A 27,873-nucleotide genomic window follows, 5' to 3' on the forward strand; every position below is an offset into this window, starting at 1 on the left:
AATATTGTTATCATCATATTGAATTAAAAACTGACTTTTTTTTTTGGGGAGAAAATTTTGCAGTTTGACTGTAGTTGGCAAGTAATATGGAGTTGTCTTATGCATGGATTACCAATGTTCAGCTCAGTAACTGCAGTTGTAAGTTTTGTTTTTGGAATCTTCTTTCGTATTGTCAATATAGCTGTTGTAAGTTCAGTTTGTACAATCATCTTTGGTAGTGTCAATCTTCTTTGGTAGTCTTAGTATAAGCTATTGAGGGTTCGAGTTCTTGTATATTTCTTCAACTTATTTTTCTTTGAGCACCTTAAATTTTCACTCAACTTAACTCTTTTTTTATTTGTTGTTGTTGTTGTTGTTGTTGTTGTTGTTTTGTTTTGTGTGTATACTTTTATTTTTATAAGTAAGTTATGCCTGACTGAATTATAGTTATGATGATAGACAACCTTTCTAATTGTTTGTTTGAGTGCTACTTTAATGTACATTTTAATTTCCATGCAGGTTGATGCCGCTTTGGTGCTCCTTGGAAACATAATTTCATATGTGAGTGCTAGAACACGTATCCTCTTAGACTTTGTTCTCACACTTTATTTGCATTATTCTTTTTTCTAAGCAATTAGGCGATGCCTTCTATAGTAGTCCATTTACATCAATGTACATACTTTTGTTCGGAAAGTGTTTTTATGTCACCTATTCTTCTTTCCAGGATTTAATAAACACATATATCATACCTCAAGACATATGGGATCTTAGGTTATTTAAAAGAATGCCATCAGTGTAAGTGCATTTTACTTTGATTACATGTTAGTGGAAACAAATTCCTTTTGATTCTCCATGCTTGCTTCATTATAGTCTTTTAAATAGAGGAACTGAGGAGAAACATTTGCATTTCTCAGGACGTTTGTATGTTTTGTCAATTTTAGTTGGCTGTTTGATTTATGTGATATGTGCAGTAAAGACATTTTGCTAGGTACAAATGTGCATGTAAGCACTCGTAAATTGTTGGTTTTCCATTAAGTGGCAGTCACCATATTATGTTTTATTCTTGTGCAAGATAGAATTTGTTAGCATGATGCACTCATTTTAAAGGTGGAGGGTTGAAATTTCCACCCAGGATGTGTTTACAGCTTATACAATGGCACTGCCATATCAACAGTTAACTAGTCAACCTTTTAATTTTCGTGGTTACATTCTAGAATTATTGTATTGGACCTTTGTTAACATTGTGACATATTTTGTCAGTTGTAGCCTTTTGTTATTTTTCAAACTCTTATCTCTTGAGGAAATTTTGTGTCGGGAATAGAGTGAAAATTCTGAGCCATCCCGGGGAGGGCAGATGACAGAACTAGTTGGTGACTTGGTGATTGACTTTTGGATTGATAAGTTTCCCAAATTGCATCTGATTGTCCATCTTTGTTAAAACCGAACTGTCATAGAATACCTAATAGTTCAAAACTTTTTCCTTCACACACTAGTTACTGGCAAGTGTTATTCTTCATTGATTTGGCAAATTTCCCATGTAGATATAATTGAGAAAACATAAATGCATGATTATAGATGTTAGTGTATATTATTTCTATGAGTATATGACCATGTTTAGCATCCCCCTTACAAGTCATGGAAAACCCTAAAGTCACATTTTGTCATCTAAAATGGAAAAATAGGTTTTTTTTTTTTTTTTCATAGAGTAAATATCATTGAGATAAGAGAAGGGTGGTACCCAAGTACATGAGTTGTATACTGCGAGTGTAACACAAAAGCATGAGAAAGCAAGAAACAAATCAATTTAAAGTATAGAGCTAGTGAAAACTCAGGCAATGCAGGCATTACTGGAATCCCTTGACAGAAAAAAGCAAAAGTCTGAAATCCAATCATACAATGCCTTTGGCAATAAATATTTCAATTTCGCTCCTCTCAATTCATGGCCCTTGAAACACCTAGCATTACACTCTCTCCAAAAAAGCTACATGAGACACAAAGGAGGTTCTTGCCAAATCCCTCCATTACCTTGATGTCCTACACGCCCTTTCCAACATGCTAGCATATCGTGCATTGACTTAGGCATTTACCCTAGACACCAAATATACATGATACTTTAGCCCCTCCTCTTTTTGTGTATACTTATGGAACTTAAAGTCTATCTATTCTATTTATTATGTGGACTTATCTAATTATGTTTATAATTTTTTTTAGGTCTGTTTTGTACTTCATTTCATGTTACTTTTCAAGGAAAGGTTCTCAAGTAAGTGGCTTAAGCTGGCGTCTTTTGGATTTTTCTTGTCCATTATCTGGTTTATATTTGACTTATGTTTGTTGAGATGGATGATTTTGTCCTTATACATTAGGTGAATATCATTAGTGTTTTCTTTGGGAGGGGGTTTTTGGGCAAAAAGAAGAGGAGCAGGGAGGAATATAGAGTATTGTGTTTGACTCTTGTAGATTTTTGAGGAAGGAAAGGGAGGAATTTGGAAGGAGAAACCCACCCCTTTTGGTTCCCTATCCTTTCTTCCCATAGTCAAGCGAATTGGGACAGGTTGGAATGTCTTTTAATGAAACTGTGTTTCCAAAAATACAGCTAAATGAAAAAGAAAGAAAGAAAGGTGGGTGTAACTAGGCTTCAAAGAAAGCCCCTATCCTTTCCTCTACTTTATCTTCTACACGTGTAAAAAGGAGTGATAGATTCCTTTACTTTGCATTAACTATCCCTCTAAAATTTCCCAAATAATTTATGGGCGAAACAAATGAACACGCAAAAGTATTAGTCATAGCTCTTGCTAACCCGAACTGAATTAAGCATGTTACAAGTAGTATATAAGCTAGGGGAAAATTATTAATTTTTACCCTACACACTTCCCTGTAACATGGTATTAGAAGCACAACACACCTCCCACCACCCACCATTGCCAGCTTCGACATTCCACATCGCCAGTCACCACATCCTTTGTATTTTGTCTTCCAAGATCTCTTGATTGGGAGGAAGACTTGGGGTGGACATGAGTTTGGTGGACTCTACTATCTTGATGCTTGTGACTCCTCCTAGTTAGCAGCACTTGAATAATCTACTTCTCCTCTTCAACATCAATGTCACCACAATCAGCCTTCTCTTCAGTCTACTTCATATTATTCATCTCCTTCCTCTATGAGTGTCAGTCCTCCTCCGTGTCTTCCTTGATTGCCTCCCTCGCCTCCTTCACCAGTATTGATAGTTCTTTGGCCACAGCGCCCGAGAAGCCATTACAAGTGTTATGAGTAGTATATATGCTAGGGAAAAATTATTTATAATGTTTAGAAACTTCATATAAATGAAATGTCGTGTCTTAGGGTAATTTAATTTTTACCCTATTCACTTCTTGAGAAAAAAGAAACACAAGGTACTTGTCAACTTAATGAAGCTGGGGTAGAGTTGCAGAACATTTAAGTTTCATGTGAGTTTGGGTTTGATTGACTTTTGTATGAGTTTGGATGTATTCTTGGATTGGCCACACATCAGATCCTTCTTCAAGGAATCAAGAATGCAAATTACTTAAATGCTTACATGGGGTGTTGTTCTATGTAATGAGTTTCAATTATGGGTTGTTTACCAACATGTGTACTTGTACATATTCACTTTCTTCATTTTTGTGCAGGGTGACATTCGTGACATTTTAAATCTTAGGAAAAGTCTCCTGAGAGTAGTTTTGGGACATGTTAACTGGAAGGTCTGTTTGCTTATAGTATTATGAATATGACATGCTCTTTAGTTTTCTAGTTGTTCTCATTTGGTTTACAATATTTCTAATTTATTGAAGCATTGATGTTAATGTTGATGTTTAAATCTGTTGTGGTACTTGTGAATGTGATCTTAAAGACTGGAGCTTCAAATATTTTAGTTTACCACGCATAAATTATCCTTATGGGTTAGAATTCTGAAGTTTTGTCTAAAAGATCTTGCGTCTAAGAAATTTGCTTTATTTTTGTTAAACTTGACTTTTAGGAGGTAAGATTACTTTCATCCATTGTGCTTTGTAGTCTCCCTGTACTGGATATCCATGACTAAAAATATCTCGGTAAGCTCAATTTTCCATGGTCTGGTTTTAGGTGATGAAGGAAAGCATCATTTAGTTGATTGTGTTTTCTCATCCTTGAAACTTAAAAGGGCTTGAACTATTTGTAGTATATGAGAAGTTGACTAGATGTACTCGCATTGCTGGCCTGTGCTCACCTTGATCACTACAGCTACCATCATAATGTGGCCATGATAAAAGTACTTTGTACGTTATAACTCCTAGAAAACAAAAGAGGCTGGAATTTTATTTTAGTAGGGTAAGAAATGTGTATAGACCCCTAGGTTATGCTAAAATTATTTTAACTGAACCCTCAGCTTTATGAAACCTTAAATATTATCAAAAAAAAAAAAAATATAATCTATACTTGAAAGAGCCAGAGATTGACATGTTCTTCTTTTGGAACTGTTGTGATAGACTTAAAATTTAAATTTGCATATGGACCTTAGGTGTTTCATTTTGCTATTAGTTGAAGATGTTTTATATGATGCTTTATATTTCCTTTCTTCTATTTGATGTGTATTTTTCACTTTTGAAGCCTGCACACTTGAATCATTGATAAATTATTTTAGTACTTTGGTAGGGATCTTATATTTGATTTGTTTTTGAATGTTGTGGTATTATGTATTAGTAACTGTTTTTTATTTTTTTATTATTTATTATGTAGGAGCCTTCTATATTGAATGATCGGGTGGTATTATTCTTGCCTGCAGCAGTGTATGCTATATGTGCTGGTTGTGCTCCTTTTAAGCAATGCTACAATGGGTTTCCTCTGTCGTACTCTTTTGTAGATGATACTGAGGCCACACTAGAACAGGTTAAGGTTTGTGTTGACCTGTTCTGATTACCATCCAACTTTGGATCACATGCATGTTGGTTTTCTCTAAGAAACCCAAAATTTGATTGTGCTTGTAGACAGAAGACTTTGAGCATGATAGTCTTCATGAAGTTTTTGAGTGCTCTGTTGAAGTTCTTGCGAGAATTGATCAGGACTGTGGCGTTGAGGTGCTGAAATATTGTGTTGAGAATCACTCCATCTCTTTGGATTTTATATGATAAATTTTGGATAAATCCCTCTCTTTTATTTTTTTCAGGTTTCCCCACTTCAAAGCCATCAGGGTGTACGGCTTCCCCGTCAGTTGAGAGATCAGCTGCTGCAGGAAATGGAGACTTATATTCTTGGATCTCTTGTGGACAAGGAAATTGAAAAGAGTCCTATTTCAGATATATTCTTTAGATGTGCGCTATTTTCAAACTTCATATATGGCTCATGTTTCACGAGGTTTGTGTCATCTTCTGATGCAGGACAGTAGCTTGAATGAGCTTTGATACCAATTCTGATATAGGATCTTTAGGCATTCTGCACTAAATTAGATTCTTGATGTAGGATCTTTAAGGCATTCAGCAATATCAAAATTATGGTGTTGTACTTTGATATTTTGCATCCACTGGCATCTGATGTCGGCCCCTTGTGTTTCTTCACTGTTATGTATGCTTACAGGCTTTGTTAATTTTTTCAGGAAAAGTGAAGAAGTTTCACCATTTCTCTCTGAAATGGGCAAGTGCTTGTTAGAGTTGCTACATCATGCTCATAGTGTCATTCAAGGAAACTACACTAATTTTCGATCTCTTAGTTGCTTAGGCTCTGACTCCATTTTTGGTGGAACAAACACTCTGGTTGCATCCTTACGAAGTTTCATTTGCTGTCCAATTTTCATGAAATGGAGAGATCAAGATGATCTGGATGTATTCCTCTATGGGTCGGTTATGCAATCCATGGAAAAGCTTTTACATGCACTGGTGAAACTATATGAAGAATATTCTGAATGTGTAAGGAACTTCCGTTCTGAGAATATCTTGCAGGACTTATCTGTATCTGATAACTCTGTACAAAATTCTTTCGCATCTGATGGTAATAAAAGTAGGATCATGGATATGGAGTTGGATGTGAATGAAGATTCCAGAGATGTGGATATTTTAACTGTTGGTGTGAAGATTGCCACTGGCATATCCTTCTCTTCAGAGAAGTGGAAGTTCAGCATTATATCAGTCATTTCGAGTTTTTTCTCAGTTTTGCCTATTGTTACATGGGATATCCTTTTTGAACTCATGGGAAAAGAATCTGATCAGAAGGTATATTCCACATATATAAATTTATGTAAAATTTTTCTTAATTGATGTGTTAAAGGTTCTATTTTTTAATTCAGGTGTGTGAAAAGATCTTATACAATCTCTGTCAACATCCTTACTGGTCCTCTTCAACAAAAATTACAGACTTGGTAAAAGAATAACTTGATGCTGTTTGCATACATATCATCTAACAATCAATTAAAATATAAATAATAATATGCTGTACTATTTTTGATCCTTTGCGTTATTTTGCAGGTGAATTTATTTAATGACATGATTGAAATGCAAGTGAGTCTTAAGCTCAACTGTGTTAATATACTTGCTGCTATGCATGGGTTGCTTGCTTCTTTATTATCTGTGGTGACTGTCAGAAAGGATAAATATGCTGGCCCATCTTTGGGGGAGAAGGATTCTAAACAGGTATTTCAGATCTTCTTGTTGCCAATGAACCCTAGCTCAAATGCACTCCCTCCTCTCATAAGTGTGGGTGGAGGGTGAGGTCATGGGTTCAAAACCTGCTGGGTGTGTTTAACTTACTTACCAATTAATAGGTATTAAATAAATATGTTGGGAGAGGAGAAAATTTTATTAAATGAGATATTTGAATTTGTTCTATTTCTGACTTATCATGATGAATGTTGCTGGGTTGCCTTTTGTTGCGTGATTGTAATTATGGTATTCATCTAAACTTCAATTGAGAAACTTCTTGATTTGCTTTGCAGAGATTGACACGTCTTGGAGATCTGGTGAATAAAGTTGCTGACTTAGATCTTCTTGACTGGTTTGGTCGTGTTAAGCTGATTGATTGCACATGTGATTTTGTTTTACTTTGTCCGCAGATTGGTCAGGTGATTATCTTTTGACACAATTATTGGTGTGAGTGCTGAGGGTGGTGGGGGTAGTGGGACATTTAAATTTACTCATGATGTCACCCAGAAGGATTTCCATAAATTTAGGTTGGAGGACCAAAAGAAAATTGTAGGTTTATGGTAAACAATGTGCAGATTTGCTATGTGTTGAGTTTTCTATGATTTCAGTAAATGAGGCTCAAGATAACAAGATATTGGGCTAAAATGTGAAGCCCTATAAAGATTTTTTTAAAAAAAAATTATTATTATTATTTTTTTTAATTGGGAAGGGGGGTAGAGGAGGTACTGTTTGAGCTCAGTGTAGTCAAAAGCGTTTCAGGCGAGCGCCTAGGAGCTCAGGTGAGGCGAGGTGGCGTAAAAGCGCCTTAAGGCGATTGAGGCAAGGCGCCTTTAGTTAGGCGAACGCCTCTGTCGACTAGTCGCTTGCTTTGAACACTTTTTCCAGGCGCTAGGCGAGAGCCTTTGTCGCCTCTGTTTTCTTTCTGTCGGTTATGTTTTCTTTCTGGTGCAGAGGCCTTGGCTTCGTTAAAAACAAGATGACTGGCGCCTTTTTATTTTTATTTTTATTACTCAGTTTTGTCTTTTAGTAACATTAGTGGAGTTTGAGTTGACAACCGCTTAAAAAGCACATCAGACTTAACTTTGTAGAACTACAAATAAATAATAAAATAATTCATATAAGTATTTGGACCTTCCCACCACGACAGTTGCCCACCAGCACCCTATCTCACCGGATTTTATTTCTACTTTTAAATTTTATAACATTATTTTATTCTTGTTTCCTACACGTAATTTTAATTTAAAAAGCTCTCTTACTTCTCATTCTCCGGACCTCTTTTCTCTCTTTTCTTTTTTTGTTTTTGTCTTTCTTCTTTTTTCTACTCCTTTCTTACTCAGAGCAGCTCTCTTTGTTCTTTTCTTCCCCTCGTAGCTTCCCTCTGTCAGTTTTTTCCCCCCTACTCTCTAATAGCAACTCTCCTCTTTTTATTTTTATTCCTACTCTTTCTCTGCTTCTTCATTTTTTGGGTTCTATTGGATTCAACACAAAAACTGGTTTTATAGACTAAATCCCATGCATTAGGAACAAAGTAAGAGAGGCTTGATTAGAATTTCCAGTACATTAATATATATGATTTAAGCTCTATATATGTGAAAAAAACTATATTTATTATTTAGCGCCTTGCTTCACTCAGGCTAGCACCTTTTCGGCGCCTCGTCGCCTTGGGTGATACCAGGCCTTGGCGCCTCAAGGTCGCCTAACGCCTTTAACTACCTTGATGGCGAGTCCCTTTTTCTTTTCCCTGGTTCCGGATTTGCACCGATTCGGATGGTATCGGCCAAAACGGGCTTTGAATCAGGCCGAAATTCTAGTAAAAAAAAAAAATGGTTGCATTGATGATGATAGTCTCGTCTCAAAATTATTTTGCCCCTTTCAATATATGAACAGAGAAGGTGATAAAAAACAGGGGCAAGATGAAGCAGACGATTTTACTTGTGAAAGGAAGATGAAGAAGAAGGGAAGTAGATAGACCCACGGTAAAGATGGTAGAAAGAACGGCTGGAAGAAACTAGAAAGTAAAAAAAGACAAAGGTTACAAATTTAAGTAAACAAAATGACTAGGTGGGGATGTCAGGATGTGGGTGCTTTTCACGTGGGTGCATGAAGGACTTAGGAAAAACTAAAAAGTAATTAGTTGGATTGTTTAGAATTACCTAATATGTTAGTCTTTTACAAAAGAACCATGGTAAATGTTTTTCTTTTTTAAAATAAAAATTTAATTTTATTTGATTATTTAGATAAAAAATTATATATATATATATATATATATGCTGCCTAATCCTGGTTGCTAATGTTGCTTCGAGATCCTGATTATCGAGTTAGATTTTTCCTTGCTAGACGAATTGGCGTGCTTTTCCAAACGTGGGATGGTCATGAAGAGCTATTCCAGGATATTTGGTATGTTCCACCACAAAATTTACTATAGACCTTTTTGTTTTGTTTTTTTGTTTTATTTTTTTTGGGGGGTGGGGGGGGTTGTGATTTGCTTTAATGTGCCTGTTGTGGTTATTCCTAATTTTTTTGAGGCCATCCTAGTGGTAGATATTGTTATTGAATTCTTTGGCAAGTGGATATTTTTGTCTTTAGGGAGAAGCTATACATGTCACAAGGAGAATGTCAGCATTATTCTGACATTTTGGTGAACTGAAATTGTCTTCCGCAAGAATGTCTGTGAATCTGTGATGCTGATGTCTTTAGATTACCATAATCCATAAACGCAAATCAAATCAGATTTTCACCTGATCTCATTCCTGATAACAACTCTCTGTTAGTCTCTTAGTTTGAGCATAAATATACATCATGATTATCACCAAAAGTACATTATGGATATTGTTACCTTCTCTAATCAGTCTGATCATCATTAGCTGTGATTTCTCTTTGGTGCCCATTTATTTACTTTGTTGCAATGCCTTAATGCATGTACTCATTTATTTAGTTGCTGCCTAAATTTTGTACCTCTTTTATATTTCTGTTTGCTAGATTGAACCATGACTACCAACTTCACTTATTCTTCCCTGTTTGGTTGAAACCATTACTGTTATTAAGGATTTTCGGGATTTTTAAATATTAGAAAGGCCATCAGTAAACCAGGTCACTGTTGAAAGCTATTGATTTTAATTGTTAAATAATAATATTGGATAGTCATATTCAACTATTTCTTCCACCATTTTCCTAAGAATTTCTCTTTGAATAAGTTGATGGTCATTTTGCAGAAACACCAGTTTTAATATTAAGTGGAAAACCTATGAGTTCAAGATCCATTGGGTATGTGTGTAATTTACTAGTTAAAAAAAATTTAGAATTTATGCAGAAGAAAGACGTAGTTGGCCTATGACTTAAAATGCACTTGGAAATATTAAATTATGAAGGGTTTCATGGGGCCGCAAATAGGAATTAAGGATGGAGGATTTAATTTTGCAGCATGTATTTGAGGGAGTTAGGGTTGTTGGGGTTAGGGATTTGTGGTTGGTAATGCTGGAAAAATAGGTTGATAGAGATTCAATTAGGGAGTAACAAGCTGGGTATATTTTGGAGCTCAACAGTCAAAAAAGGTGTGAAAAAGGAAGAAAAGCAGATCTGGTTGGTTGTTAGCAATAACTCAGTAATGCAGATATAGGTTTGTGGATTATATAAGGGTTTTTATCCTATTCTTTTTAGGGTTCTCAGGGTGTGGAATTATGATCTAGTTGCAAGACTTCAGGTTATTGGAAATTAAAGAGAAAGGAATAAAAAAAGAAGAAGATAAATCTAGACATTGCATATATTTTTTTTGATAAGTGACATTGCACCTAGTTTTTGCAGGCGTTACACCTTTGGTCATTGACATTGCTTAGGGAAGGATTGCATCAAACAAACCTCTACACCATTATAGCTGTAAATTTATCTTTTTTTTAACCATTAAAAACCATAAAGAAAAAAAAAAAGCCCAATAAAATAACTAAACCCAAAGTAAAATGACCCAATGGTCTGAAACTACAAGCCGTTCTAGAAAACCTTAAAGCTCCAAAATGACCCTTGAATACTAAAAGAAAATTCCACAAAAATATAACAAGACCAACCTTTTGCCGCCTGCATCACTAGAGACTCGAAGTGCTGAACCATAAGAGAAGTAACAGAATCAAATAGAATTTTGCACTGATAAAGCCCTATTCTTGTTGTGGTCAATATTTTATTGTCATGTGGTTGCAACCATATATATTACTGTCACTAGATTCTTCTATGAATGTGAATGTTATTTTGGTTAACAGAGATTGATATTTAGATTTTGAAAAAGTGATTTTCAATACTAACGTCTATTAATATTCTCTTCTAGTTCGAACTTTGGTGTTACATTGGTGGTTTCCTCAAAAGAAAAACTTGTTACAGCAAGGGAGGTCNCCCCCCCCCCCCCCCCCCCCCCAATTTTTTTTTTTTCCAATTATGAAAAATGAAAAATTAATATGCATATGCATATTTATTCATTACATATCTGAATTTACCAATAAAAAAAAAGAATATGAAATGGTGGTGAAGATGTCCATTCTTGTAATGCCTAGCTTCCTTGAGAGCGACAATAATGAAGGATACTAGATCTCCACCTAAGATTTAGTGCAATCAAAGTGGATGGATACTAGGTAATTTCTCATGATGGATGAGCATGAATTGAATTCTGAACAAGGCCAATTCATTATTGTTAAACAATTCACCTTTGGTAAAGTGGTCAATCTTCAAAAAGCATCTTACAACCTGAATCTTCAATGCCTTTTTGCCTTTATACACGAAATCTTTGTTTATTGGCAAATCTCATCTTGATGTTGAGGCAAAGAAGACAACATCAAGCGTTGATTGATTTGTTCCCCTTAACAAGAGTTAGATAATAATTTTCATCACAGCTATTGAAGGGTATTCAATTTGCTGGTAGAAGATTGGGTTATTTCTTAATGCATGTTCACATATACATACTTTGCATATAAGTAGTCTTTTTCTTACCGATCTGTTTCTTTTCCATGGTGTGGCATATAAAAAATGCCTAGGATGTTTAAAACTTGCTACAATCTTGTTATTGGAATTTCAAATTCATGCATCTATATCAACTCATTATGTTTATTTGTGATTCTTGATGGTTCATCCAGGCTGTATTTATGATGTGTGCAGTTGCTGCTATTGATCCTTGTCAGAGGTATAAAATTCATCTTATTTCTATGGTTTGCATTATCAATTAGTAATGGTGAGTTTCTTATTATTTGCAGTCTTTTTATTTTTTATTTTTTTTTTCAGGGAATTGGTCAACGCAGTAATTCATAATCTATCCAGACAGCTTAAGTACACATCTATGTTGAAGGTAATGAATATAATTTTCTTCTTTTGGTAGTGTCTAAAATTTCATGAAACTAATTGAACTATTTACTTTTTAAAGGATCTGTGAGAACATTCATCTTAATGGATTTAAATTTCCTGAAAGTTGAAGTACTTCTCTGATATTCTTGAATTTCCTTTGTTCTTTGGCAGTATTTGGAGGAACTAATGGGATCAATTATCTTTTGCTGGGTCGCTTGTGGTGTAAGCTTAGTTGCACTTGTGGAGGTAATGCTTATCTTAGTGTGTGTGAACAACCCTCATTGATAATATAGTTTTCTCCAACATAGATAGGGAAACTGCTATCATATTTGGCATAGGTTGCAACTCAGTTAATTTGAGGACAGAGTTTGTAGAGATAGGGAGACGAAATTTAAAGTCTTGAAGTACTTTAAAAAAATGAAATTATAAGTTTGTACTAGCTTTTTTATTTTTTTTGTAAGTTTGTCCTTTTACGACTTTCCCCTTTTGTCTTCTTAGACCAGACAAAGGAAAGAACATCTAGAATTGATGCTTTTCTTACATACAACCTAACATGTTGGAAAAGGAGTTGACATAAACACTATGCTCACAAAATTACTAGGGGCCGATTTGTGTCTTCGGTTTAATATAGTGATTTAGGAATCAGACAAGGACGGCATTTGCTTCCTTAGAAAGAAACATTAAGTTGTTTCCCACTTTATAAACTGTAAATAAAGTTGTGCTATTCCTCCTTGCATTATTTTTACATGACATTCTCCAATACAAAGTAGGGTGACCTCAGTTTCAAGTGTTTCAAAAAGCTGTCATTTTGTTGAACTGGAAATGATTCAGGGTCGCATAGTTTCTACCCTGTAATCAAGTTGTTTCTGTTCCATAAGGCATGGATCTTTTGAAAATTCAAAGATATTGGTATATATGCTTGACGGGAAACTTGAATATTATGTTTTAAGTATGTATTTTTACCAAAAAAAGAAAAGGAAAAAAGGTTTTAAGTATGCATTTTTATACTATATTGCCAGGAACCAAATTCTTTACAGGTTAATTCTTTAAGTCATATACTGCCGTACTGGATGCTTCTATTTTTAAGCTAATCAATGTGTTTGATCTTCTGTTTGAGAAATAGATTAAGCAATGATTATTTTCTTGATTTGAGTTTATCCTAAACTACATTGATTTTTATGCCTGTTTTATTGCAACTATGTCTTGTGCTTTATTCTTTGATGTGGCATGTCCATCTCCTGTTCATTGTATTGCATTTTAACATGTCACATTCTGACCCTGCCACCGCTTAGCAATAAATAAATAAAAAGAATTAATTTCAACACACACACCAAATCAAATCTTGGAAAATATTTGGAGTTGTGGGAATTTCAGAGAATTCACTATTTGAATGCTTTGGTAGCTTTTTGATGTAGTGTGTTGTAACCTTTTTGACTTATTTTGGTGGTTTAATTGGAGTTGGTGCCTTTTGATATGAACTATTTCAAAAATCCAATATTTTTCATTTATTTTAGTTAAAAATGATTCATGAAACTGATAAGAAAATGCATTTGTGAACTTTTTTTTTTGATGAAATGCATTTGTGAACTTTATAAGTCTAAATGGTGTTAACCTATAGTCCCTTTTTATTTGACCACCAATGTGTTATTTTGTTATATTAATGTTGAAAACAAAGTTGATGCTTTGAATATTTAGTTGCTTGTGTAGTGCCTTTATGCGTATGCAATGCTGGTAGCTCAACTCCAACCTATATTGAAATTTCCACATTATCAATCTATTGTTGACTATTTAAAGTGTTAAATTACTGATTTTCCCAAAAGCTTAAACTATTAAGAAATGATGAATTTAATCACTTAACCATAATTCTAACACTTCCCCTCATGTGTGAGCCCAAACTCTCCCTTAATAAGTGAGGTCCAACATGTGGGATTTTAACATTTTAAATGTGAGGTTGAGTGAAGACAGGCATTGAACTTAGGGTCTCTTGCTCTAATACCATGTTAAATTACCAATTGTCCCAAAAACTTAAGTTATTAAAAAATGGTGAATAAAATCAATTAACCATGATCCTAACAAAGTTTATATTCTTCTAATGGATTTTTCTTGGTTTGTGTTATGGAGTCCATAAGTGTTCCATCTGACCACATTGCACCTGTTCAATGTAGATACGTCAACTTTTTGTTTCAGATGCCGAACCTAGTTATTTCATACAGTATTGTTGCCATTGGCTTCTTCCAGCTCTGGTCCTACATGGGGATATCTCCAACCTAAGCTGGGTCGCTAAGGTATGAGCATATTCTAATATCTATCTCATTTTTATAACAAGGGTATGGGAACCTCTAATTTCAGCTTGATATCAAGTTTCTTTGTTGAATACTTGAGTTTCTAGAATGTCATTGTTAAATATATAAGTTATAACTGTTGTGTTCTGTGTATTGCTTGTTGATTGTGCTGGTGTCTGGTTCTTTTATCTGTCTTCTTAAAAATATATTTCCTTGTAAATTTGTCATTGAATCTGATGGTTGTTTGATACCAGGTTGCTTGTCACCCGTTGGCAGTTCTGGTCAAAAATCACTTTGTGCCAATCTTTGCTATTTGTATGGCATTGCATTGCAGTAAGAAATCTGGGTGGGAAAAGGGAGCAGTTGTGCTTCAGAGTTCAATTTTGCGTCTTGCTGAGATATCTGAGAGTGAACGAGACAAACTCATAAAGAAACATATGGTTTGCTCCTGCTTTTCATCTCTCTCTCTCTCTCTCTATATATATATATACATATATATATATATATAAATGATTCAGGAAGTTTAAGATCTATGACATGCATAAAAATATTAGTCTAATTTAAAAGACATCACATAGTCTCATGCTCTTTGAACTATGTAATCTTTTTCTTTTTTTGGATAAGTAATGAGTAAATTTTATTGAAATATGTATGTCACCGATACATCATATCTTTGGTTTGATGAGTATGCTGGGTGTCTTCCTCCTAATTTGCCTTATTGTTAAATGTGCATATTCTTAAATGTGAGTGAATAATGGTTAAACGATTAAATTCACCCTTCCCATCAGCTTAATCTTTTGGGACAAGTGGTAGTTTATCATGGTATTGGAGCAAGTGATCTTGAGTTGAAAACTTGTCTCCACTTTATCTCCAATTTAAAAAATTAAAAATTCTATGTGCTAGACCCCTCATATTAAGGGAGTTTGGGCCTACACGTGAGGGATAATATTAGAATAAAAGTTAAATGATTAAATTTACTATTTCCTATTAGTTTAAACTTTTGGAACAAGCTGAATTTTACCATTTCCTATCAAAATGAGGAAATTCTTTTAAAGATCAAGGTAACTTCTAGTTTAAACTTTTGAGATGGTTTGGTCATATCTAGAGAATAGCAATTAATGCACTAGCCAGAAAAAGTGAATTGATTCAAGTTAATGGAATGAAAAAAGGTCGAGGAAGAACAAAAATAACATTAATAGAAGTAGTACAAAAAGGATGTGTCAATTAAGGAAGTAACATAGAGTAAGACTTTGGATTGAATGGAATGGTGGAAAAGAATACATGCGGCCAACCCTTAGTTGAGGATCCATGTTTGGGCCCAAAGTGTCTGGACTAAGGCTTGGTTATTGTTGTTGAAGGTTATTTATTAGAATTGCATTTTTTTTTTTTTTTTGTAATGCTAAAGAAAACCCTAAGAAAAAAAACTCTGGCCCCACCATTGATTAAATCTGGCCCTACATTAAAACCTTAATTAAAAATCCTGAAAAGACATAAATGGTCAAAACAATAATCTACTATATATCAGCTGACTTCCACGGACTCTTATTGGATTAAAAGGACTTCTTAAACTTAGCAGGGTTTATGAGCTAGTTTAGGGCATTGACAATGGAAAATTCTTCTCCATCCAGCCCAATGTTACATCATCACTAATTTCCATGTGCATCTCTCCATGAGAGGTTTTTTATGCAATTGCTGATTTGTTCTGATCTATATTATAGTTGATAAAAAACTAATTTATATTTCTTGTTAGTCAGGACTGAGTGAATTTTTTAAAGATTCTTTAGTTATAATTTGTTGTCTGGCTTCTTAATATTTGTAGGTATCTATTGTCAGCCACATTCTGTCTCTAGCCTCTTGTGCATCAGATCCTCCGGTCCCTTTATTTTCCAAGGATGCAATTGTGCATGCGGTTCAAACAGTTGTTGATGGTTTTTTGGAAATGTGCATTGCCTTTCTACACTCTTTGATTTTTCTCTGTGTTCCTTTGTGGAGCCTTATATTCATAATTGTTCTTACTGGACTCATGCAGGGAGGACAATCCTATAACTGCTGGTGTTGTCGATAAGATTAACATTTTTCGCCCAGATAGAGTTTTCATGGTGATGTTGCATTTTCATCTAATATGCTTTTCTGTTTCTGTGTTTCTGAAATTTTTCGTGCAAATTCCAGGTCTCTTTCTTATTTCTTAGAGTTTCCTTGCATTGTGCAGTTTATAGTAGAAATGCATTATAAAATAGCAGCAGCTGTTCATCATAGGCATAAATGTCATCGGTTGGCTGGAATTGAGGTTCTTATAAATATTCTCGGGCACAGAGCTGCTGTTTCAAGTACTTCCAAGTGAGTTTACATTGAAAAGCTTTATGTTTTAGTTGTTAATGTGAAGTACTTAGAATTTGCCCATTAGTATCTTTTTTGGTCTGTTAAGATGTGGTTGAGGTGCACAGGAAGAGGAGCTGTTGTTTAAGGCCTCATATGTTTAAAACCCCCTTTCATAAAGTCTTCTCAGATGTTGTGGGGCCTAGAGGTTTGGATTTAGGCTTCAAAAGATTTTATTTTACTAGCTCTGTTCAAGTAGATTTGAAGTCAGCTTGCAGCCACTTTTGTTGTCTTTTCTTCTGTCTTCTTTCTTATCTATGTTTTATAATTACTTTGTCCCCCCCCCCCCACCTTTCTTTTTTTTGGAAGTTGTTCTCCAAGTTTCAATTATTAGTGAGGGTATTAGACTTCACCTTGTGGGAGAAAGAATTAAATTCCTTCTTTGGATTTAGCTTCTACGATTAATTAGAAAAGGTCAAGAGGATGATCACTTGCTGGATGTTCTTAATGTAATTTGTGATGGTTGCTTTCTGGTTGGCATAAAAATATTTTGGATTTTCTAGGCCAGGGAGAGCTTCACTATTTTTTTCTTTATGATTGGTGGATATTATATTTTCACTTAATGCTGTGAATTTTTAGAGTGTTGTTGTTTGAAAATTGGGCTATTAATTAATTTTCATGTTATACAGTGCTAATTTTGTTCAATTATGTCACATTGCAGTCAATATGACTTCTCATTTAGATTTTCTAATGTTGAATTTATGCAGTTATCTTTTCAACTTAATTGGGCAATTCATTAGTTCTCATGCTTTACAAGACCAATGCTGTGGTATCATTTCCGCATTGCTGAGGACTTTTAAAAGTAACCCATCCGAGGAAATGATCAGTGTACTGGGTGAACAACTTCAGGTATATGTCACATATTGATCATAAGCTCTTTAGTAGTTTGCCCTTTTTCTCAGTCAAAAGTTACTGCTCTCCTCTGATTGTGTGTTGCAGTTTTTGGTGTCAAAGTTGGTGGCTTGTTGCATTCCATCAGAAGCTAATGGGGAGGATTCTGGAACTATATTGTCTCAAGTTTTATCTTTGTTACTCCAGCTAACTGTGGATTCTGATCCAGCCTTTTATGATTACATCAGAGTAAGGTTTTTAGAAGCAGATTTATTTCATTTGTAATTAAGCCTTGAACTCAATTTAGTTGAAATATTGTCTGAAAATTGACAAAGATATCTTTACGGCAGGAATTGGAACCATTCCCTGAAATAGATATCTTTGATAAAATACGAAAGTTCCATCAGGAATTATGCCGTGCCTACTCTCCAAGAGACCACTTATTGAAGGTAGAATGTGTTCAGCTTTTAAAAGGTTTACATTGGTGTTCAAGTAATTAGATATTGTTCACACCTTGTTTTCACTTTTTTTCCCCTTTTACTGGTCCCATTTTCAGTTCGTGAAGAGATCTTCCTATCTTCCACCGAGGTTACTTTTGTGGAGGTGATTTTCCTATTTACCATTATTGTCTGTACTAATGAAGTACATCAAATCTGAAGTTATAAAATGATATTGCTTTAAATGTTCAAAATAAGGAATAGAATTGCATAGTATTAACTTTCTTTTTTGGTGAAGAGTATCAACTTTTGATGTAATAGAAAGTTGGTTTGATTGCCTATTATTAAATTATTCAATTTGCAATGTTCTAGTTCTGTTAATTGAAAACTTGTGATCTTAGACGGCTTGTGAGATCCTTTATAAACTTGGTATATTCTTGCAGTCTCCAAGCACTGCACAAGAAGTTACTCATGGGTGAAACTTGTCAGAGTGGAAAGAATTCAGAAGATCTTGTGACAGATAGATATTGGAATGGTGACAATGAGATAGTGCATGCAGTCTGGACTCTTGTCCGTATGTGTGGTTCAGATGATGCTGATAGTGTTAGAGCATTGGCGTCAGATTTCATTTCTAGGGTATCATTATTAGATAGTTTCACTTCATATTTTTTTATTACAGGTTCATGTAATTGGGCTTGTGACATAATCTCTGTTGATTGTGACTGCAGGTTGGTATTGGGGACCCACATTGTGTTGTTTTCCATTTGCCTGGATATTCTAGTCACATTCATGTTTGCCAACCAATTAATCATGACACTGCTACAGAAATCAACTTTCACATGGTTACTGGCATATCTGATGAACTTTTAATGGCTATTTTGAAACTTCTGAAAAAGTACCTGATGGATGATTCTGTTAAAATAATTGATATGACATCACAAGCTCTTCGGGTGAGTGATAGACGTAACTACATAGTTTTGTGCGCTATGTTTGCTTCCCTGCCTTCCACCCCCCCCTGGGGGGGGGGGGGGGGGGGAGGAGTTTTTAACTTATTATTTTGAGGGCTTGTGGTAAGGTATAAAATAATATCTTCATTAGCTATTTGATTAACAAAATCATGTTTGTTTATTTAAATCTCAATGAAATTTAGTTTCAAAATTTTTAAGACGAGACGGTCCTTTTTCCTCTGTTGTCTTGGTACATGGAGCAAGAGAGGATGGTGAGGATATAAGTTTGACTGGAGGGTTTTGCGGTATTTGTTTTGCACAGGAAGTCATTTTTGGATGTAAAAATAACTAAATGTTCTACAGGGTGTAACTTGATCCTTAATGGGACAACCAATCCCAGGTGAAGGTGGGATGTCTGGCAAGTTAGCCTGCACCTTATGATTAATATATTTTTATGACTCTTGGTGTCTATTCTTTATCTTTTGCAGATATTATTTGGTTTAAGAAAAGTGATGATGGAAATGGAAAGGTTTAAAATATGGTTACTACTCTTAAATGCATAGTCAAAATGTTAGCCATTAAGACTAGAGTTGTTGAAGGGCTACAAGACAAAACAACTACAAAGAGATCTGTAATTGTAAATCATTGTAAAATGTGCAGACCAATGGAGTTTTAGTTCATCATCCACTTTCTTAACATAAGGAACATTGTAAAAGCTAACAGATTGTTTGTAGTTGATCAATTGATTAATTATAGATGAAAATTGTCAACAGAAAAACTCATTGGAAAAGTTTAGATTAGAGTGTTACAATGTTGATGAGAGTAATAATTGAGGGATGTAGATTGGGGGAAATGAAATGCAAGGACTTGGAGATTCATGGAAAGTATCAGAGAGCTTATCAGGATGGGAATAAGGCAGAGTACATAAGTTATTCTAAAAAAGTTGAAGAAATTTCTGGCAAGGATATGCCTTTAGGACTGCATTGAGGCATGATATGATTTTCAATTATATCATTATTGTTTAAAAATTTGGAATAGTTATGAGAAAGACTAGAAAATAGTAAATTTTTTTTGATAAGTAATGAAACTTCATTGAAAAGAACTGAAAAACAACATGCAAGCCTTCATGTACAGAGGTAGTATACTAGGGACAGGAAACGACAGAAAGTACAAAGATTTAAAAATTCTATAAGAGAAGAGAAAGAATGACCGCTCATCATATCCATCTAATCATACAAAGAACAAAAGAAAAAACTCCGCACATCCAACAGTGTTCCTCCTTTCAGATTCCACTCTCCCTAAATTGTCCACATAATTATTTAGAAAAAAAAGTTGGGTTCCCTTAGTTGAAATACTTACCTACATGCTATTGTATGACGATCTAAGATTTTGACAAAGTGATCTCCTGCTGCATACTCTTTAAGGTTTGTGGTAGCTGTCATGTTATTTTTTCCCATTTCTAGATTTTGAAGCTCATGACAGTTGAATGTATATGTGGGAAATCTAGTTTTAGGTCCTGTGTTCATAATGTTTTGTTTGAGAATTAACTTTGCATGTATGCCTTTTGTTCATAATCTTATTTTGTTACTAACAGTGCTTCATATAAAGGTGTTTATTTTGCAAGATTGACTTTGTTCCTGTTGAATTATCTTCTAGTACTGTATTGTATTTATGTGTTTATGATTGTTTCTTCGCCTAAACCAGGGAATTCTTTCAACTGAAAGTGGTCAAAGAGCTTTAATGTCATTTGATTCTTATGAGAGGTCTCTTATTGAGGCAAGTATTCTTCTATTTTAAATTTCTATTTTTTAATAATATTTTTTTTCAAGCCATAAAATGCTATAAAATCTTTTTGGCAATATGGTAAAAAGGTTCTTGTTTTGGCTTAAAGGCTTCAAATGTTATTGTTAGGGTATCAGTAACAGCTTCCTCAGCATCACTACTTTTATCACTGATTCATATTGAATTTTCCACGTTAATGATGAGTCAAAGTTATTTTAAGGGACTTTCAGTGGTTAGGAATTAGATGCAATGTGGTGGGGTTTGGAATCAAATTTGTATGAGATTTTTGTGAAATGTTATTTTGATTACAGAGGAAAACCAAAAGATGATGATTCAACCATTTTGGAACCTAGTGTGCAAATTAACTTTTACTTTCAACATTTTGTGAAAATTGAAAATTCATGTATATTTGTTCGTCTTGCAGGTTCACTCAAAAGGAATAAACATCGATCTAGTGGAAAAGTTCCTTTTGGATCTGGAAAGGAAGTTCAAAGGTACACACTGCTATTTTTTGAAGTTTATTTGTATTTCTGATGTGATTTTTTGCATGCGATGCTTTTTCCTTATGGAAGTGTTTTTGGTAATTTTTTTAATGTGTAATTACATGGTGTTGTCAGCTCTTACTCACTCATTATAGTGAACATTCTTCTTTCTCTTAGGATAGGTGGATGAATGATTCTTTTTTCAGTTGCTTTTTGGTTGTTTCTTTTCAATAGCCTGTTAACCATGTGCTTTATATTTTCCAGTGAACCTCTGTTACACCCTCCGCCCCTTAGAAACTTATTAGAAGTTTTCTTCTCTGTCTTCACTCCTCTTTTTTGTCCATCTCCTTTCTACTGTATTTTAATTCCTCTTATGGTCTCTTTATTGAGACTACAGAAAATGATTGTTCTTTGATCCTTTATTTTGGCCTTGAATCGTTGGTTTTAAACTTGCATTACCTGTATTTTCCTATCAAAATACACACATTTCATATGTACTATGTATATGTGGAGTCCTCCATATGTAGGAGTAGCCTTTAAAATTACACGACAAATTGTTGCATAACCATGTCTCTGGTGACAACGAAGTAAAAAGGATTTGAAGAGATCTAAATATAATATTTGACAAGTGATGTTCAGGATTATCAATTTGGAATGGATATAATGTCATCCAACAAGTGTTTGAGTAAGGATGATAACTATCTTGTATTTATTAATCATGTAGCCCAAAGAAGCCCAGCTTTGCAGGCCCTTCTTTAATTATCATAATTCTGCCATCTTTTTTTATTGGAACTGTAAGTGCCTCAGTATTTCACAACTATCATCTGAATAAAAAAAATGGAACTAGGCTAATTTATGCCTTCAGTTTGGTATAATTCACATTCTGATTTTATTTCCTTGGTACATTTTAGTTTATCCTCTGGAGTATAGATCTCCCCTTCCTCTTTTTTTGGCTTTTCTTTATTTGATGATTAGTGCATTGAATATTCACTATTATGATTGTATTTATATTATCAGCTGAAGCAATTTTGTTGGAGAAATCTACTGTATGGGTGACACAGGGTAAAACCTTCGAGATGTGGATTTGTCCACTTGTGTACGCACTAATTGGATATTGCAATGATGTGATTCTAAGGTATTGTATTTGTACTTCCTAGAGATATCGTGAGAGTTCCTAAACCAAATTCTGTTTACTGGTATTCATTATGGTTGCCTCATATTTTGGTTAATTAGGTTCAATTTTTGTATGCAGATTATGTCAGGAAATTGTGTTGTTGAAAGCTGAGGTTGCTGAGCTTCTATTACCAAGTGTTATTGTCAATCTGGCTGGTAGGAAAGATTTGGAAGCTGGTCTTCACAAAACTATCTCCTTGCAGGTTGTATTCTTGAGCTCTTTTGATTGGTTTCTAGTTATAAGTTTTTGAAGTTTATTTTACTTTTAAAATCAGTAGAATATTTAGACATTTTCTGTTTAAAACCGATCACTCTTTGGGAGGCAATAACTCAGAGGGAGTGTCTGTGGAAAGAATTGTGTCACTTGTTTCTTGTTTGTGGGCTATGCCTTTTCTTGTTCTCAAATAAAATGGGAAGATATCATGAGGTGAGTGTAAGGTCAACCATGCTCTATAATTCCAACTGCTTTGTGAAGCAGCAGACATTCTGAAAGGAGGATTTTGACAAGGACAAGTGATATCCAAAGGGAGATAAAAGATTAAGAATTTAACATAATCCTTGTATATTGGATGTGGAACCATTTGAGGACAATATGCAAACACTTTATGCATGAGAAACAAAGGTACATTGCACTAGGTTGTACTGGCCCTTGTAACTGTTTGCAAGTAGCTGGGTATTGGCTTTGTGGTTGAGTTGTTCACTGACAAATGTGCATCAGCATCATTACAATTAAGCTTAACGTAATTATTGTCTGATGTGCCATTCTGCTATATCTTTTGCATTGTTGCTCTCACAAAGTTGCTTTTTAACTTGGTTTCACTTGCAGTTGCAGGAACATATATTCACAGAGTCTAATAAGTTGATCAAATCAATTCAAGTTTTCTTGAATGCCCTTAATGAACTCCGATTATGTCATGTCATGGAAAGTTCTTCTCTGCCATCAAAGAGGGAAAGTTCTAAGGTGAATTTGTTAAACTATCCTTGAGTTCTTAGATTTTCTGAGATTGTTAAATTTTAAATTCAGTAAATAAATAAAATATTGTCCTCTAAGACTACATCCATCAATTCCCACTTAATTCATGACTTTGTGGTGCATTTGTTTGTGCTAAATATATATAGCTTTATTTATTAAATTTGCTTTGGGTTATCAGAAATATATGAAGGAAAAAGATAATTCAGAAGAGGTTTTTTATTTTGTTGATGCTATGATTGTTGAGAAAGAGTTTTGAGGAAAATAAGTATAGATAAAGTTGGGACAAAGTTTCCTGATTTTGGTCTTTACATTGCTTTTGACGGGATGAGGCTTTGCTTATTTGGTTTTGTATAAATTAATTGTCATAAGACAAACAAATTAATTCCGTCAATCATAAGCTGTCAAAGTTTCTATGGGTCATTACTTCGTGCTCATTCAGCCAAGTGGGGTGTTAGGAGGGGTGAGCCAGTCATATTTTCTTTGTCTTACACACATGCACACACATGGATATAAACGCATTCACAATGTGTTTTCTTTCAAGAGTTTAATCTGTATTTTTGTGCTTGATAGACTGATGTTTTGAACACTAAAAAACTAGGAAACGGAAATTAATTAATTAATATTTATTTTTAAGCAAAATATTTGTAAAACTATCTAAAATTAATTTAAAAGTAGTAATAATACCAAAGAAGTACAATGATACCCATAAAATGTTGTTTAAAGTACAAAACAAGAGTTCAAATAAAAAAAAAAAAAAAAAGTAATTACCCAATCATAACCAAACCAAATCTCTATCATAATTTTAAAACCAAAAAAAAAAAAAAAAAAAAAAACAAAAACAAAATTTATTACCACAATAGTTCCAAAACAATTTTAATGAAAAAGTCCAAACCAAATAAAGTCTCTCCTCTCACAAGTCACTACTGGCAACTAGTCATCCACCTTTGAAAACAAAAAAAAAAAACAGCTTAGTCTGAGAAAAGATAATGGAGGAGTGTGAGTAAGAGTGGGAAAGTCCAAAAATTAACTGTGGGTCACTGGTCCCCAAAGAGGTGGGTTAGGCTGTGATGGATTGTTGGTATTGGTTGATCTAAGGTTGGTCGAGAGAGAGAGAGAGAGAGGCTTGTGCTAAAATCCTCAATAGATGATGGAGGTGGTGCTAGGTTAGCAAACCTGTCGCCAAATCTGGCCTTTTTCTTCCCCCTTTTTTTTGCATTGTTTCATTTGTTAAAGTATTGGATTTATGTTGATGTAATGGCCCAAGAGGTCCAATTATGTTGTAAGCCCATGTTGTGCTAACCCTAGCTTCTAGTCTCTATATATACCGTATTAAGGGTTTTTACTGTAATTGATGACTTGAGTGTACAGTAAAGATGTAGCCGCTAGGACTTTATTTCGTGGATGTACCAAGTAATCTCTTGTGTTCTTCTCTCTTTCTTGCTTCGGCTTTTATTCTCATCTTTAACAACATCCAATTTGTGTTGTAAGCGTTTCCCATTTGTGTTACGAAAGTGTCCACATTAAAAAAAGAATTTTTTTTTGCTTCAAAAAAAGAGATGCTCATGGGAGATGCATGTGTTAGGCTATGTTAAGCCTGGTTTGTGTTCAATCCGGTTTTGACCAGACTTGACTTGGAAACTTTATGATTTTAAAAGTGTTTTTTATGAGACTTAGTCCATGAAGTGGAGGCTCGTTCTTTGGCTTATATATATTGTCGCTTCAGAATTAGGGTTTGATGTTTTGTAAGCTGCCTTTGTATTATTCTCTCTTGACATAATGAAAATCGCTGCAACTCGTGGATGTAGCCCTAGTGGTGGACCATGTAAATCTTTGTCTTGTGTGATTGTTCTTTGCGTTCTCTATTTTTGCTTCTCATAGGTTTTGGGAATTAGAGTCCATTCCCTTCAACATGTAGTCGTGGCTGTGTCGGACTCATGTTGGACGCCGACACTTTCTTATTTTGGCATGTCTGTGCTTTATAGATTGCTTTAAATGTTGGTATATGAGACTCCTTAAGTTTCTCCAATTATATTCAACTCATATGGTTGAGTTGTGAAATGTGAGATATTACAGGTAAAAAAGAGAAAAAGAAAGAAGAATGGAGATAGGGAGAGATTTGAGAAAAGATTCAGGCTACTCCAATCAACCCTTCACCTTAGCACATATTTATATTTAGGTTTATGACATGATTACAAGAATACCCTTGTTAAATTACTGATTCTCCCAAAAGTTTAAGATGTTAGAAAATTGTGAATTTAATCAGTTAACCATAATTATGATACTCTCTCACTTGTGGGCCTAAACTCCCCCTCAATAAGTTGGGCTCAACATGTGGGATTTTTATAACGTTTTAAATGGGAGGTAGAGTGAAGAGTGAAGATAGGGATTGAACTTAGGATCTTCTGCTCTGGTGCCATGTTAAATTACCAATTCTCTCAAAAGTTTAAGCTGTTAAGAAATAGTGAATTTAATCATTTAACCATAATTCTAACAACCCTTATTAACATGCTAATATAAAAAAATTGCAAGAATCAACTCTTTAACACTCACCTCAAGGTGGAGAATATAGACCAAACATGCCTAGCTTGAAAGGCAATGGCAGAAAGGAGTTACAAGCTAATGATTTGAGAGATTATCACCTAATAGTGTGTTTGGATGGAGGGTGAGGGGTGGGGAGTAGAGAGAAGGGGATGGGGAGTCTTTGATTGACCCTGTTTGGATTTTTTTGTTTTTTTTTTGTTTTTGTTTTTGGGAGTGGATTCGGAGGGATAAGATACGCCCGAACCCCTCATTTTTAATTCTCTTGTATTGGGAGAGATTCTACTTGTATTAAAATTTTTCTATTTACCTTTATGATGTCAATTTATATTTGTTTCTTTAAATTAAAAAAGAGCATGGTGTAATTGTCAATTTATATGATGTGTTATCATTTCTTCTCCTTCCCATTTTACTTTTCAAAACATCCAAACAAAGGGGAGGGGTATCTATTCCCCTCCCCATATATAATTTTTAAAACATCCAAACAAGGGGAAGGGAGAAATATGAGATACAAAGTTCAGTTGTCAAATATGTGTGTGTGAGAGAGAGAGAGAGAGAGAAGGTTTAGCTACTCCAAGCACTCCTTCACCTCATTGCATATCTATAATAGGGTTTATGGAATGATTATAAGAATACATTATTGACATGTTAATATAAAAATAATAATCAGAAGTAACTCTAACACATATATTGATGCTGCTGTTACCTACAAAAACTCTTTACTTCAAATAAAAAAAAAATACTGATGTGTGCACAAATCCTGAACAAATTTTTTTAATCTCATGAATTCAGCTTGTATCATTTGGGTCAGTCATGATAATCTTCCCATTGAGTGTTAATTACACTAGTTTAGCCAGTGCATGGTTTATTTGGAGTTCTTTTTGATGACCCCACTGCCCCCTCCCAAAAAATAATATACTGCTTTGTTCTGCAGTCTGCAAAGCCTTCAAGTTATAGCTCAAAATCCCGTTCCACAACAGTAAAGGCCAAAGATTTAGTTGCTACATCAAGTGCGGTAGAAATGGCAACATCTTTATGGGACAAGGTATTATCTACATGCACACAAAACTTATAAATTTGTGTTCATATTATGTTGTAATATTTGGCTTATAACATCATGAAAATTGGATTTAGTTATTTATCAAAAAAGAAAATTTGGATTTAATTGCGATTAAGTCTTTTACGGAGATCATGAAATGTGACAGTTTTTTGCTCCATTTTTCTTTTTTCTAACATGTTACATTTATTCCCAGGTTTATTGGCTTTGCATTGATTATCTTCATGTAGCTAAATCAGCAGTTGTGAGTATCAAAATTTCCTTCTTATTTTTGTGTTTTCAATTTTGCTGCCCCAATCCATTTACTTCTTTAGCATTTATTTGACAGTTTCTGTGACATGGATTGTTTACTTTATAGATTTGTGGTTCGTATTTTACTTCTATGATGTATGTTGAGTATTGGTGTGAAGAGCATTTCAACAGCCTCATACTGGGGAGCCCAGATTTCTCCCATAATGAAATGGTAAGTCTCATGGAGATACTGTGCGTCATACCCATTTTGGATATAGAGGTTTTTTTTTTTGCTATTCAGGATCATGTTTGTGGTCCAATTTGTTGTAAAAAAATAGACGGCCACCAAGTATCCATGTAATCTTCAAGTACATTTGAGCTGTTCTTATTTCTATTTTGCTCCTTTGCATTCTTGAAGATTCTCATAATTCCAGTCTTTTTTGTTTTTATGGGTCTTCTTGATCACCAGTTACCACTTCATGTTGAAATACTAGTCTCAGCAGTCACTCAAATCAATGAACCTGACAGCTTGTATGGGATCATCCAGTCACACAAGGTTAGTCTATATTATTTACCTTTCTAAATGTCCTTACAACCCATTATCAGCATCTTTTGTGCCCTACTGCTTATTATTTGTGTAGTGCTACCTTTTGTGCTGTGCTTAGGGGAATTTTTTGTGCACCTCTCTGTCCCCACCCCCCAAAAAACAAAAAAACCCTGGGTGGAGGACAAACACAACAAAAAAGAGATAAGGGGAAAATGGGAGAAAAGGTCTAATAGTACAACCCTTTGCTGTCCCTGATATGGAAATAAATGGCAAATGGTGCAAATCAGTAATTTTTTTGGCCC

General features: G+C 34.5%; 1 protein-coding gene across 1 annotated transcript in view; it reads left to right on the top strand.

The window, feature by feature from the left end:
• The window catches only part of LOC112019333 (serine/threonine-protein kinase ATM), a 56,375-nt gene that overhangs the window by 10,755 nt on the left and 17,747 nt on the right, over window positions 1–27,873 (top strand). The window contains exons 13-49 of the mRNA XM_065773610.1: window positions 64–138; window positions 499–540; window positions 704–774; window positions 2,191–2,239; window positions 3,624–3,695; window positions 4,708–4,863; window positions 4,956–5,045; window positions 5,135–5,322; window positions 5,561–6,173; window positions 6,248–6,319; window positions 6,426–6,590; window positions 6,893–7,026; window positions 8,877–8,996; window positions 10,912–10,972; window positions 11,711–11,757; window positions 11,856–11,919; window positions 12,087–12,161; window positions 14,081–14,200; window positions 14,452–14,637; window positions 16,017–16,138; window positions 16,227–16,296; window positions 16,407–16,534; window positions 17,281–17,422; window positions 17,513–17,653; window positions 17,755–17,853; window positions 17,961–18,007; window positions 18,285–18,477; window positions 18,570–18,791; window positions 20,493–20,564; window positions 20,995–21,064; window positions 22,070–22,187; window positions 22,305–22,428; window positions 23,052–23,186; window positions 26,671–26,781; window positions 26,990–27,037; window positions 27,152–27,256; window positions 27,494–27,580. Of these exons, the coding sequence (XP_065629682.1) occupies window positions 64–138; window positions 499–540; window positions 704–774; window positions 2,191–2,239; window positions 3,624–3,695; window positions 4,708–4,863; window positions 4,956–5,045; window positions 5,135–5,322; window positions 5,561–6,173; window positions 6,248–6,319; window positions 6,426–6,590; window positions 6,893–7,026; window positions 8,877–8,996; window positions 10,912–10,972; window positions 11,711–11,757; window positions 11,856–11,919; window positions 12,087–12,161; window positions 14,081–14,200; window positions 14,452–14,637; window positions 16,017–16,138; window positions 16,227–16,296; window positions 16,407–16,534; window positions 17,281–17,422; window positions 17,513–17,653; window positions 17,755–17,853; window positions 17,961–18,007; window positions 18,285–18,477; window positions 18,570–18,791; window positions 20,493–20,564; window positions 20,995–21,064; window positions 22,070–22,187; window positions 22,305–22,428; window positions 23,052–23,186; window positions 26,671–26,781; window positions 26,990–27,037; window positions 27,152–27,256; window positions 27,494–27,580 (4,434 nt within the window). The remainder of the gene's footprint in view (window positions 1–63; window positions 139–498; window positions 541–703; window positions 775–2,190; window positions 2,240–3,623; window positions 3,696–4,707; window positions 4,864–4,955; window positions 5,046–5,134; window positions 5,323–5,560; window positions 6,174–6,247; window positions 6,320–6,425; window positions 6,591–6,892; window positions 7,027–8,876; window positions 8,997–10,911; window positions 10,973–11,710; window positions 11,758–11,855; window positions 11,920–12,086; window positions 12,162–14,080; window positions 14,201–14,451; window positions 14,638–16,016; window positions 16,139–16,226; window positions 16,297–16,406; window positions 16,535–17,280; window positions 17,423–17,512; window positions 17,654–17,754; window positions 17,854–17,960; window positions 18,008–18,284; window positions 18,478–18,569; window positions 18,792–20,492; window positions 20,565–20,994; window positions 21,065–22,069; window positions 22,188–22,304; window positions 22,429–23,051; window positions 23,187–26,670; window positions 26,782–26,989; window positions 27,038–27,151; window positions 27,257–27,493; window positions 27,581–27,873) is intronic.

This window comes from Quercus suber, unplaced genomic scaffold (assembly GCF_002906115.3).
Source record: "Quercus suber isolate HL8 unplaced genomic scaffold, Cork oak 2.0 scaffold_77, whole genome shotgun sequence".
In the NCBI taxonomy this organism is placed as follows: Eukaryota; Viridiplantae; Streptophyta; class Magnoliopsida; order Fagales; family Fagaceae; genus Quercus; species Quercus suber.